Source organism: Anabrus simplex, chromosome 1 (assembly GCF_040414725.1).
Source record: "Anabrus simplex isolate iqAnaSimp1 chromosome 1, ASM4041472v1, whole genome shotgun sequence".
In the NCBI taxonomy this organism is placed as follows: Eukaryota; Metazoa; Arthropoda; class Insecta; order Orthoptera; family Tettigoniidae; genus Anabrus; species Anabrus simplex.
In genome coordinates this window covers 828,057,193-828,072,004 of record NC_090265.1, presented here as the reverse complement: position 1 = coordinate 828,072,004, position 14,812 = coordinate 828,057,193, and the positions used below count along the sequence as shown (strand labels likewise).

General features: G+C 38.4%; 1 protein-coding gene across 3 annotated transcripts in view; it reads right to left on the bottom strand.

Annotated features, from left to right (window-relative positions):
* The window catches only part of LOC136857586 (DNA mismatch repair protein Msh3), a 168,941-nt gene that overhangs the window by 105,483 nt on the left and 48,646 nt on the right, over positions 1-14,812 (bottom strand). For all 3 annotated transcript variants that reach the window (XM_067136364.2, XM_068225244.1, XM_067136365.2), the window contains exon 8: positions 11,417-11,617. In XM_067136364.2, the coding sequence (XP_066992465.2) occupies positions 11,417-11,617 (201 nt within the window). The remainder of the gene's footprint in view (positions 1-11,416; positions 11,618-14,812) is intronic.

Below are 14,812 nucleotides of genomic sequence, written 5' to 3'. Positions count from 1 at the left end.
CCTATGACTATCCTTGTATGATTTCCCGCCATGGCACTTCTCTCGTACTTCAGAAATGTAAACACTTGCCGCGTCACAAAGTATTCTAAGACCCATTAATACACGCCCTCACCTCGATTCACAATTTAAACCTTTCAAATGCCATGGAAAACCTATTTCCGAAATGTATCCAACAAGGTTCATTTTCAATGTTCAAATAATGCACTTGGATAAATCACTGACAAACATAACCTCACGCAACGAAAGAAAAAAATAACACAATTCAAAGACGAGGATAAATTATGCTGGTTCCCCTGTTCAAATGCATTATTTTTTGGATTTCTGTTCTGTTTGCATTTTTAGATGCTTTGTACTGGCATGGAAAGTGCCCAACGCCCTTAAAACATTGTGGCTAATCGAACTTTCCTATGACGAGGGGATAAAGTTTCTCGCTTCCAAGTGCATTGTAACGCACTACAATGACCCCCATCCCTCACCCTTGTATGATTCTCCGGCTGGCACTTTCTCTTTTAAAATCATAAGACTGTTTGGGCTCGCTTTACAATAAAGCAATGCAGTTTCATCGGCAATGACAATATGGTTTGGTGCCTACAAATTTATTATATGAGCCACGTTTTTTCGTTAACTGTCGGCATCGCCAGTGTTTGCGGATTCTGTTTTTCCGCACACTGCCTGTTGCGTGATATTACGGCGTCCCTTAAAAGGTTGAATACAAAAGAATTCCAATTTCATTCAACTTAGCTATCATGAAGTGCACTGTAGACCCACCGAGATGAGTGTAAGTACGGAAACAAAGAGAAAGCTACCCCTCCACGTTCCGGAACACGCGTTCCATTATGACGCGGATAAATTTCGAGTTGAAATTACTCTGTAACATAGGTTACTATTGTTTTAAAATGTAAAGGCAGTTTCGAATTAAAGTATGAATTTCGGTAATGGGGCCGACATTGTACTTTGAATTACGAATTATCCGTATTTCGAATTAAACAATTTAAATAACATGCAAAACTCTAGCTCAAGTTTCCGGGAACGAGAGCTTCTTTGAATTAGGCGGGATTTTGAATTATCGAGGTTCTACTGTATAGGGAAAAGATTAAAACTCAACTTCCTAAAGATGGGAGAAAGAATGCTGAGGAAGAAAGGAAAAGGTTCAAACAGGCTTTAGTCAAAGCAGCAGAAGAAACCTGTAGAAGAGCATCAACAAAAGTCAGACACAAAGAAACTCCATGGTGGAATAAGAGAATTGCAATTGCAGTCAAGAAGAAGAATAATGCATGGAGATAATGGTTCAGAAACAGAACAGAACATAATAGAGACAAATGGAAACAACTAAGCACAGAGCACCAAGGAAAACAATAGCATTGGCTAAAAAGATGCCCTGGGAAAAATTTACAAAGGAGATAGAAGAGAATTATAAGAATGACAAGAAAATATTAGACCGCATATTAGGTAACAGAAGGAAGCAAAAAGAAAATACATCAAAAGTAATCAACAAAGATGGAAAACCTGTGTGGGAAGGGAAAGAAGTTTTGAAAGTATGGAAAGAATACCTCCAAAATCTATATGAAGGACAAAATGAAACAAATGAACCCAAGGAACTAGATGAAGATAGAATAAATATCACCATTACAGCGGAAGGGACGAATAAACGATCAGATGAAATAGGAAGAGAAAATCTACAAATGTCGGATGTAGAAAAAGCTGTACTAGAAATAAAAAATGGCAAAGCTCCTGGAATAGATGACATCACAATGGAAATGATTAAAGCTGCAGGACCTATTGGAATGCAGTGGCTGTATAGAATAATGAAGATAGTATGGAGTGACGGAGAGATTCCTGATGATTGGATAAGGGCAATTATTGTATCTATTTTAAAAAAGGTAATAAGGCACTTTGTGAGAACTACAGAGGAATAGCATTACTGTGTCATTGCATGAAGATTTATGAAAAAATAATCTTATAAAAAATCAAGAACAAGATAGATTCACAATTAAAAGAAGAACAACAAGGATTTAGACCTGGAAGATCAACTATTGATGCCATATTTACAGCTAGACAAGTAGTGGAAAAGAAATGGGAATTTGGGAAAGACAACACAGCTGCATTCATAGATATACAAAAGGCTTATGACATGGTTAGAATAGAAGAGATATGGCAAGGGCTGAATAGAATGGAATTGTCAAGAGAAATGCAATACATAATTAGAAACATGTATAACAAATGTCTGAACAGTGTTATAATAGATGGCAAAAAATCAGAATGGTTTAGAACAGACAGAGGAGTTTGACAAGGAAGTATACTTTCACCAGTGCTCTTTAATATAGTGATGGACAACATTATGAGGAAAGTTTGGTAAGGGTCAACAGCAAATGATATGAAAGTCATAGCATATGCGGGAAGAAAATGAAAAAAAAATTGGAAGAACAACTAAATACCTGGGAGAGGGCAATTGAAGAAGCAGGCATGGAAATAAGTTTAATGAAAAATGAGGTAATGAAAATCAGTAGAGAAAACAAAAAAATGCAGGATGTTAGGCGTAACAGAAAAATTCTTAAAGAAGTAGATGCTTTGAAATACCTAGGAAGTAAGCTAACTGGAAAAGGAAACTTCAAAGAAGAAATTTCAGAGAGGATAGGAAATTGCTCAAAATTTTATTACTGTGTATCAGACATAATTAGAAATTGGAAAGTACCTACCAAAGCAAAAATCACATTTCAATGTCACTGCAAATCAGATAGCACACCAACTGCTCTTAATGGGAAAGCAACCAATAAAATCCGAAGGCCAAAAATACAGAGGAAGATTCAAGAAGAAAGAAGTGACCTCACTGTCCCCTTCACCATGTTGGAGTTGGAAAAAGTCATCAAAGATTGTAAAAATGGAAAATCAGCGGGTCGAGATGACATTCGAGTAGAACAGATAGAGAAATTTGGGCCTAAAACCAAAGAATGGGTTCTGCAACTCTTCAATAGATGTGTGAGCAGAGGTCAGATACCAAAGACATGGCGAAAAAGTAGAGTAATTGCTTTGCGCAAACCTGGCAAGGAAGGAAATCATCCTAAAGAATTCAGACCTGTTACCCTTTTGTGTCATCTATATAAATTACTGGAAAGGATGATCCTAAACCGTATTCAACCCATGATTGACCCTCTCCTCATACCACAACAAGCTGGATTTCGTCCGGGTAAGAGCTGCACTGAACAACTACTGAATCTTACACAATTCATTGAGGATGGCTTTGAAAGACACAAGGTGACAGGTGTAGTCTTTGTAGATTTGACTGCAGCGTATGACACCGTCAACCATCAACTTCTTTTAGTTAAAGTCTACAATCTGACCATGGATATTAAGATAACCAGATTTATCGCAACCCTTCTTCCGAACCGTAGGTTTTTTGTGGACTTCCAAGGACAGCGCAGTCGGTGGAGGACACAAAGAAACGGTTTACCTCAAGGAAGTGTGCTGGCACCAATCCTCTTTAATATATACACGAATGACCAGCTGGTAGCTCCAAATAGCAGAAGTTTCTTGTATGCTGATGATCTTGCTCTGGCAACACAATGTACAGACTTTGAGACAGTGGAAAGGAATCTAACCATCGCCCTCGAAAGTTTGTCACCCTATTACAAGGCAAACCAGTTAAGGCCTAACCCTATGAAAACACAAGTTTGTGCCTTTCATCTGAAAAATAGGGAAGCTCATCGTAAGCTGCATATAGTGTGGTCAGGTGTTGAGTTACATACTGTGAAACTCCAAAATACCTAGGAGTGACGCTTGATAGAGCTCTTACATTCCAGAAACACTGCATGAACACTAAACTTAAAGTTTCCACCAGGAATCATCTACGTAAATTATCTGGATCAGAATGGGGCAGTCAACCAAAACCTATTCGTGCTTCCGCCATGGCACTATGTTATTCTGCAGCGGAATATGCCTGCCCTGTTTGGTACAATTCATCTCATGCCAGACAGGTAGACATAGCACTTAATGAGACCTGCAGACTTGTTACAGGTTGTCTAAAGTCTACTCCAACTGAAAAACTCTATCGTCTTGCAGGGATAGCACCACCCGGTGTGCAAAGAGAAGTAGCTGCAAATAAGGAAAGGACAAAGGTTAAGCACGAAAGTACTCATCTACTGCATGGACATGAGCTTCCAGTACAGAGACTAAAATCTAGGAAGAGCTTCCTACGAACATCTCAGGAACTTATAGTACCAGCTGAGAAGGCAAGGATACAGCTATGGAAGACAAAGATCCCCCAAGGCTCTGAGCAGATGGCGGTTGAGGAACGTTTGCCACCCGGTTGCAATGAGAGCTGGACAATCTGTAAATCTCTCAATAGGTTGAGATCAGGAGTGGGAAGGTCCAAAGTTAATTTGGCAAGATGGGGCTTCATCAATGGCGACAACACCAAGTGTGACTGCGGAGAAGATCAAACCATCCAGCATATGCTTCAGTGTCCGCTGTGTCCATCTTTGTGCACGCAAGATGACCTGCATCGAGCTACGAAGAGAGGACTCGAAGTAGCGTTGTATTGGTCCAAGATTATTTAAATGTTACTTGAAATTATTGTAACTGTTTTTTTTTTAAATGTATCTGACACGAGAATAATAATAATAATAATAATAATAATAATAATAATAATAATAATAATAATAATAATAATAATAATAATAATAATAATAATAATAATAATAATAATAATAATAATAATAATAATAATAATAATAATAATAATAATAATAATAATAATAATAATAATAATAATAATAATAATAATAATAATAATAATAATAATAATAATAATAATAATAATAATAATAATAATAATAATAATAATAATAATAATAATAATAATTTGCCAATTTTAACATATGGAGAAGAATGCTGGACTTAGACAACAACAAAAAAAAAAAGATGAAGAAGAGAAGAAATGAAAATCAGCAGTCCATAAAATTAAAATGAGAAAGGACACCAGGGATGGATGAAATTAGTGTGGAAATGATAAAGGCTGCTGAAGCTGTCGGACTACAATAACCAAACCAAACCCCATGGCGCAACAGCCGCAAAGAGCCATGGACTATCAAGCGACCGCTGCTCAGCCCGAAGGCCTGCAGATTACGAGGTGTCGTGTGGTCAGCACGATGGATCCTCTTGGCTTTCTAGACCGGAGCCGCCATCTCACCGTCAGATAGCTCCTCAATTGTAATCACGCAGGCTGAGTGGACCTCGAACCAGCCCTCAGATGCAGGTAAAAGTCAATGATCTGGCCAGTAATCGAACCCGGGGCTTCTGGGTAAGAGGTGGGCACGCTACCCCTATACCGCGGGGCTGGCTGTTGGACTACAATGGGTTGTACGAATGGTTAAAATGCATACGGAAACAGATACATGTGCCAGAAGACTAGGGAAAGGGAATATTAACACCAGTCTTTAAGAAGGGGGACGAAAAAGTGTGTGAAAACTAGGGTCCAGATGTTGATGAGCTAAAAATTATCGAAAAATGACCTATAAATTGCCCCCCAAATTCTCTTAAAATGACCTCAAATTAAAGAAAAAAGACTAATAAAAATGATCAATTTCATAATAATCGTCTTAGACAAATAATGAATACGTGGTTAGAATTACTGTATTGTAAAACAAAGATTTTTAGTAGAATTAGTGTATTACTACTAAGTTATTAATCAATAAATGATCACTTATCACTCGGTCATTTTTCATTTCTACTTTTTTCCGTGGCCTTAATTAAGGTACAGCCCCAGCATTTGCCTGGTGTGAAAATGGGAAACCACGGAAAACCATCTTCAGGGCTGCCAACAGTGGGATTCGAACCCACTATCTCCCGGATGCAAGCTCCCAGCCGCGCACCCTTAACCGTACGGCCAACTCACCCGGTTAAAGGGCTTTTTACCCTGGCCCCTTGATTTCTACAAATTTCAAAAATTATACTTGCTGAGGTTGAAATTGGATACAATTCTTAGAGTTTATCGAGAATCACATACTGGTCTCAAGTTTGAATATCTATGCTGAATGCCAACACTATGTCCGACAGTTTTACGAGATATTTCAAACTGCATTGTTGGGCTGCAAATATGCGGGGACATCGTATTCATTAGAATAAGAGGTTCAGTAACCTGTTTACAGATACATAGCTTATTCTCAGTCTATATCAATGCTGAAAAACATGTTAGTGAATGCCACTATTCTAAAAAATACTTAACGTTAAGATATATACATATGGTACAGTTTTGTGGTTAAAGGGTTTTTATCCTGGCCCCATGATTTCTACATATTTCAAAAATTATACTTGTTGAGGTTGAAACTGGATACAATTCTCAGAGTTTATGAAGAATCACTGACATTCTGGTGTCAGGCTCGGATATCTAATGTTAAATGCCAACACTATGTCCAATGGTTTTATGAGATGAAGTGCATTGTTGGGCTGCAAATATGCAGGGACGTTGTGTTCATTAGAATAAGAGGTTTAGTAACCTGTTTACAGATACATAGCTCATTCTCAGTCTATATCAATGCTGAAAAACATGCTAGTTTATATAAGACTTCCTTGTTGAGGTTTACGTTGATGTGTGCGACATATTGAAATCAATGAAGGTGAGTTGTGGGTGCTCCCCTCTTTATACTTGCGTTCCCTCAGGTAAATTTTAAAAATCGGAAAAAGAAGGTAGGTATTAGAATAACTGATAGAGTGTGCCTGTTAAATAGGTTGTGTACATGGTGTGTGTCTCTGTGTGTTACTTACGTGTGAGCTGGATATGTCCTCGAGCATAGTTAGGAGCGTGTTGCACATTGTTGCGTGTACATCGTGTGGCTGTCATGGCATTAAGAAAGAAAGGTGGTGGGGAGGGGGAAGCAGCTTGTGGAGGGGGTGGTGTGGAGTGGGGTGTGTCTTTTGGGATGTATGTGGGTTTGTGTTTGCTGATTCCTTTTTAAATATGTGTCTTTTAGAATGGGTATGCCTGTGCTGAAAAGAATGTTCGTTTTATCTGTGATTTCATTTAAGTTGAAGTTAGGATTAGCGATTTGGTCCATGCTGATGTAAAAATCTTCCATTACATTGAGCAATGGGGTGGATGTGGATGTTGGGTAAAAAGTGCGTACTCTTTCTTAGTTTCGCTGTTTCTGCTTAATTTGGATTTCGGTTGATGTTTTATTTTGTGGATGATTTTGTTTATCATGTTTCTATTGTATCCATTATGCTCCACTATTTCGTGAATTATGTTCAGTTCTTTTTTCAATTCTTCCTGAGAGAGAGGTATGTTGAAAGCTCTGTAAATCATGCTGTAGTATGCCGCTTTTTTTGTGTGCATTCGGGTGAGTGGAATAAATTTTTAATGTGTTGGAGGTTTGTGTAGGTTTCCTATAGATTTTGTATGTTAAGTGGTCTTCAGTTTTAGTGACAGATAAGTCAAGATAATTCAAAGTGTGATCTTTCTCAGTTTCCAAAGTAAATTTTATATTTGGATCCATTTTGTTTAGATGTTCAAGTATGCTGTTTTCGTTTGTGGACCTGCAGTCTATAACAACGAAGTATTGATTAAGTGGAGAACTCATCCTTCATACTTGTGTGCTTGAACTATCAATACGGACTATGAAGCTAATAGATTATATTATACCATGTAAGGCACTGTATTTGTTAGGAAGAGTAGCACGCTCTCATGCTGTATTTCGCTACGCCATATTAAACACATGGATTTATTGAACAGTTTGCATATCTGACTGTGGTTAACCGCTTCCGAAATCTCTGAGGTCAGAAGAAAAGTTTGCCCAGGGCTATTAGTTTCTAGGGTGCCTATCACTACATTACCTACTTAACGTTTCCTCTGCATCCATAGTCTCGTACGTAAATTTTTTCCTCCTTCACACATTCATGTATTCGGTTTAATGTGTCTTCGTAACATTTTGACAGGTAGTTTTTATGCAATGTTGATTTGTTTGGAATAGTATGACCAGTGTGGCATTCAAGGAGATCACTTCATTTAGGATTGCTTAGTTTTCCTAGCAGAATATTTCCACAAACAAACACTTCACATAATTCTTTATAAAAGGAAGATGACTTGTTACTTGATGTCGAAGCAGGTTCTTTTAACAGTAATTGGTAAATTTTCCTTTTGTTCACATTTTCAAGACCTCGAAAATGTTTTTTGCACCCAACATGTTCTTGTACAGTAAACCTTTTATTTGTAGCAACTTTAATTTTGCACACTTTACAGAACAATACAGTTTCATCAGATGAGAGTATGTTTTCACCGAACTCTGAACACGCTGTTTTAAATGGCTTGCAGTTGACTGTTTTTGTATTGGCATTTCAACACTGCACATGTCAACAAAACGTCACACACTTACAACACACACCTTAGAAGTCCTACAGTCGCTGGCAAACTGAATGAACGATCAGAGGCCGGAGTTGCATCATAGCTGTCAACGCTTCTAATACAGTGAAACTTGACACAAGCCATACAGTGCTGAGGGGATTATTTCAGGTTCTTATCTGAGACTGATGCAATATTCACTTGCACATCATAGAAATCAGTGCCTCAAACTGTACACACAAATGCATTATGATCAAGAAAAATCAAAACTGCTGTATAGGTAAGAAACAGCTAATGAAAACAGATGAGCACTGCACAACTACAGTATATGGGTTACTCCCTAGAATATTTATGGTGACATGTTTTTTATAGTTTATAAATAAATAACTCATGGCTCAACAGCCCCGAAGGGTCATGGCCTAACAAGTGACCGCTGCTCAGCCCAAAGGCCTGCAGATTATGAGGCGTCGTGTGGTCAGCACGACGAATCCTCTCTGTCGTTATTCTTCGCTTTCTAGACCAGGGCTGCCATCTCACCGTCAGATAGCTCCTCAACTGTAATCACATAGGCTGAGTGGATCTTGAACCGCCCTCAGATCCAGGTAAAATTCCTGATCTGGCCGGGAATCGAACCCAGGGCCACCAAGTAAGAGGCAGGCATACTACCCCTACACTACCCCATAGTTTAAAAACACGGATACAAAAAAATGACTTTAAAATGAACGTTTTAACATATATTTATGTGCTTGAACTATCAATACGGACTATGAAGCTAATAGATTATATTATACCATGTAAGGCACTGCATTTGTTAGGAAGAGTAGCATGCTCTCATGCTGTATTTCGCTAGGCCATATTAATCTATAACAGTATGGAAATTTTTAAAATGACCTAAAATGGACCTAAATGTTAAAAAATGACTTCATTCTGGAAAATGTGGGGAAAATGTATTTTGATGACCTTTAACCTCCTGAGGCCCAGAACAGTTCTCTTTTGGTCAAATGTCATAAAAGTGTATAATTCTTGAACGGTGTCCTGGTGGGAGACAGTGAAGTGAGAAGCATATCACACCAAGGTAAGTGAACTCCAAGAAAATGGAGCACCAACAAAGGTAAATTTTTATTTATTTTATTTTAAAAATATGTCTTTTATGGGATATTCCATTTTTAAACAGTGTCCTTTTAAAAGGACACCAGGCCTCAACAGGTTAAAAACCTCACATATCTAACATATTTATTGCAGAATAAACTTAATTGTCACTAAGCATCGTTTCTGAGTACACAGAAAAAAGATGACTTTTCTTCAAAATCTGGGCCCTAGTGGTAACTATAGAGTAATCACATTCTTTCCACAAGTGGCAAAAATACTGGAAAGGACATTAGATAGGAGTACAAGGAGAGATGCAAGAGGAACAGTATGCCTTTAGAAGTGGAAGATCTTCAGTGGACCCAATCTTCAGCATGAGGCAATTAATGGAAAAGAATTGGGAATATGGAAAGGATCTGGTCACGACATTTATAGATCTAACAAAGGCATATGATAGTGTTCCCAGGGAGAAGGTTTGGAAACCATGGTAAAAAAGAGACTAAGTGCCCAAACTGTAGAAATGGTGCAAGCAATGTACAACAACTGCATCAGCAGTGTACATACTCTGGTTGGAAAGACAGAATGGTTTAGAAATGAAACTGGATTAAGACAGGGAAGTGTGCTGTCACTTCCTTTGTTTCTAATGGTTATGGACAAAATTGTAAAGGAAACAAACAAAGCATAGGGAGATGAAGTTATTACTGTTTGCAGACAGTACTGTGTTTTGGGAAACGAACAGCAAAGAAGTATAAGAACAACTTGATGCACTGAACAAAATCATTGAAAAGTACGGTATGAAAATCAGTGCAGGAAAAAGGAAGACCATGCTGATAACAAGAGGAGAAAGACAAGGGAAAAACATTGTGAAAATTGGTAGTCAAAGACTTGAAATTGTGGACAGTTTCAAATACCTAGGGAGTGAATTAATGCAGAATACAAGGCTGGACATGGAGATTAGCAAGAGGGTGCAAAAAGTGCAATATATTCTACCAGAATGTAAGAAATCTTGTCTGGAGTAAGGATGTATCAAGGAAGTGTAAAGAGAGAATGTACAAAATAAATTACACACCCACACTGACTTATGCAGCTGGGACCTGGACAGTGACAAGTAGGCAGGAGAGTAGAATTCAAGCCAGTGAAATGAAACACATAAGTATGACAGGAAGGACAAGGAAAGACACAGTGAAAAACAAATATGTTAGAAAAGAAGTTGGAATAGAAAAGCTGAATGAGAGAACTGATAGGCATGGCATGGGCATATAAAGAGGATGGAGGAGGAAAGAATACCAAAACAGATAATGAAGATGAACTTCGAGAAAAAGAGAGCAAAAGAGAGACCTATAACAGGGTGGATTGAGTCAATAAAAAGAAGTGCAAGAAGAAACCTGGACTGGGATAAAATGGTGGAAGGAGAGAGGAAGGTGGAGGAGTGCCATAAATGCCCTGATCCAGCAGGAGTAGGAGAATGATGATGAAATGAAAATAATTTTTTTGGTCCCTGAATGTCATTTACTGGAATACTTACCCTAGAATGCTTGAATAAATGAAAATTTAATGGTGTACCTGTTCAGTAGCTTAATGCAAGTCTGGATTTCAGACTTCTATCTTTTGAGACAGATTTCAAGAAAGTTTGTACTTTAGTGTTGTAAATTTCCTTTCTCAATTCATTGCCTCACTTGTGCAAATTTATTTTCAGATAGGACCGACCCAGACTAAGCAGGCTGAAAATGATCAACACCAGTATAATTAGAAGAAACTAAGACTGGAACATGGTTTAGTTTGATAGAGGAAGATTGAAAGGTGCCATAAACCTCCCAATCCGGTGGGAGCGGGATGAGGGAAATGGATGATGATGATGATGATGATGATGACTGCATAGAAGTATCAGTATTTTTTTAAATATCATATTTATAGAAGCTTATTTAAAAGGGGGTACACAAATGTGAAAATTTTGGAACATAGTAGGCTTATATTACATAATCAATTTTTCAAAATACTCACCCTTCAGGATGTAAAGCTTGCTGCAAGCCAAACTCGTTCAGATGTTCCAATAATGCCCCAAGAGCAGTGATCACAGCTGGTGCCAGATTGGAGATCGTTTGAGTTTGGTTTGAACTACCATTAGAGAGAAACTTAGTCACTCGCAGAAAAGCAGCTGAGAAATCAAACCGCTCATTGGGTAATCGTTCCAGGCGAGCAGGACTGCCAAAATAATAATAATAATTTATTATTTTTAATACATACATATTCATTAATTGTCTGCAAGACTCGTGAATTAAGCAAGTGCCTCTGCAGTACTCTATAGCTCTATACAAAACTTGTCGATGCCCAACTGAATCAGGCAATGAGAATTGTATCTGGTACAGTAAAATCAACACCTACATTCTGGTTACCAGCACTGAGTCACATTCCACCAGCGGAACTCAAACGCAAACACGCTTTACTCCGGGAGTATAAGAAGATAAATGCAAACGACCAGCTACCAAAACACCAGGACATCATTGCTGCTGAAGCCAGAAGTTTACGTTCGCGGAACCCCTCCATCGGACAGCGAGACACCTGGTGAACAATAATTTCAACCTCTTGCAAACCTGGATGGAAGAAATAGTGAAAAACATTCCATGTCAGTTGCAAGACATCACAAGCACCACAACACCACCAAGTGGCTTTCACCTACCTCGGAAAACATGGTCAACGCTAAACAGGATAAGAACAAACCATGGCAGGTGTGCAGATCTTCTTTACAGGTGGAGACATATATCTTCGCCAGAATGCAGTTGTGGTGCTCCCAGGCAGACCATACGGTGCATAGTGAATGACTGCCCGATGCATTCCTATAGTGGCAACTTCAGTGACTTTGCGAAAGCAGGTCCAGCTGTAATAGACATTCTTAACAACTTGAAAGTCAAACTGTAAATAATGTAAATACGTATTTTATTTTTGACTGATGTTGATATGTACAGCCAAGCGCTAAATAAAATAATTTCTTACAGTTAAATCCATAACAGGATGATCATAAAACTGAGCTGATGTCTACAGATGTCTCCACCTCTAAAATGAATAAGCAACAGCTATAAGAGAGGAAAAATAGAGATTAAAAAAATATATTAATGGTTCTACATTCCACTAACTACTTTTACAGTTTTCGGAGAGAGTGAAGTGCTGGAATTCAGTCCTGCAGGAGTTGTTTTACATGCCAATAAATGTACCGACATGAGGTTAACGTATTTGAACACCTTCAAATACCACTGGACTGAGTAGGGATCGAATCTGCCAATCTGAGCTCAGCAGACCTGCACTCTAATGCCTGAGCTACTGAGCCTGGCAGAAAAGAAAATTAAGTCATATTAAACCATACTGACTAATATTAATCTTAAATAAAAGTTACCATTTAATCAGCTTAACTTACCAGGGTGAAATTAAAAGCATATCTGTTAAGGAATCCATAAAATATCTCTGAATTAGCTTTCAGAATGTAATCTCTTTTACTCCTCAAAATACAATGCAGAACTTGCACAGTAAGACAGAATTACTCACTTCTCCTCTATTGCATGCCAATCAGAAATTTTGCATTAACAGCACTTCATTTGTCCATCTCTCATCTACCCTTCCAAACTGTTCTTATAAATTTAACTCCTGTCAATGCAAACAAATTAATGAAATCAAACCTTCAGCAACCAACTGATCTACCAAATGCCAGGATATACTGTCACAGAAAATTTAAGGGACTTGGACTATTCTGTGCACAATGGGAGGTATTCCTACAAGAAATAAACAGTCTGAGAATTCTGAAAAAGTATCAGAACCCTTAAATCTTCAGTACAAGAAACCTTTACGTAACAAGACTCAATCAGCCACCTGATAACAACTTGGTGAATCTTAACACGTTGAGTGCCAGACCGATTTTCATAAGCTTGCCGTCTAGTGCCGTGAGCTAATAACATCGAGTTACTCCCTGGTGCCAAAACGTTCACAGGCTTAACCAAGCAAATGATCGCTGATATGAGGATGTATTTATGATATATTAGGTTAACTTATTATGTATATTAGGTAAAATATTGCAACCCCATATGGGGTCGTATTGGTCATTACGAACTCTACACGTACACGCGCCCCCATATGGGGTTGTACTTATACAGTAGTTACTGTCCCGACGCTCGGTCATACTTACATTTTCCTTTGCGGGGACACGTTATATGCTGTTGATTATGATAGATATGTTATCTTGTTCATACTGGAGCCGTTAAAAAGTACGATCTCCGATTTAAGGTCAGGAAATGTTTGTAAATGACGATCTTCCGATTTTAGGTTAGGAAATTTTCGTATGGAATATAGTTATATAAAGTAGTGAAAAATCATGCGAATTTGGTAAATTAGGATGTAACAGAATAATATTATAAGAAGAATTAGTAGTTATGGAATATTGAATAAGTATACAATTTTTTGGTATAACTTTCAATTTGAGTAAGAGAAGCTGGCAGCGCTGGTTGTGCACATGGGAAACCAGTGACTATATTGTTGAAGACAGTCATACTTGTTGCAACAGCTGGCTTGGAAACCTGGAGTACAGTGGGGAAGTGTGTGCTGAAGACTGTAATTCATGAATGTGGTTGAACGTGCAAGATCGATATTTGCTGTATACTGGGTTCAAAATCACTGTAACTATATACTTCGTCTACATCATCATTGTCTGACTTGTTCAATATATCGTCCAGACAGTCTGCACTAAGTCTTTTACTGCTCGATTTACTCGTAACGACTTAAAAAAGAAAAGGAAACTCACAGCACTGCACACTTACATAAACAACCCGTGCGTGAGATAGACAATGACTTTGTCACCCTACAAAGCACTCTTGACGTACCCATATGGGGTCGCGCCAAAACAGGAATTGAGAAATGGAAGGTGGACTATGCACGTACTTTAAATAGATGACCAGCAGATGGCAGGAAGAGACTTTATACATCTTCGAAACACATACTTACTGCGCACCCAAATGGGTTCGCACAGTTCTCGATTTAGAACGAACGTGGGGACGTGAAGTTCAAAAACTTGGCTACTCTCACGTATCCATATGGGGTCGTATGGCACTCAACGTGTTAAGGATCAATTTCTAGACCCTTGGATGATCAGAGGGATACTAACAGACCTTGAAATTCGAAAGTGATGCAGTCTCCCACACAAAAGTAATGGAGTCATCACTTCTAAAGAATATCTGGCTTCCAATAAATGGGTCAGCCACCACGAAGGAGTATCATACAGCAAGTGGAGGGAGGGCCTCAAGATGACTGGGAATGTACAAGCAGTTTGTGCTATGTCTGGTAGGACTGAGGACAGTAACCACTGTAGGCACTGCCTCAGCGAGATTGAAATTTTTTCACATGTCCTTGGTCCTGCCA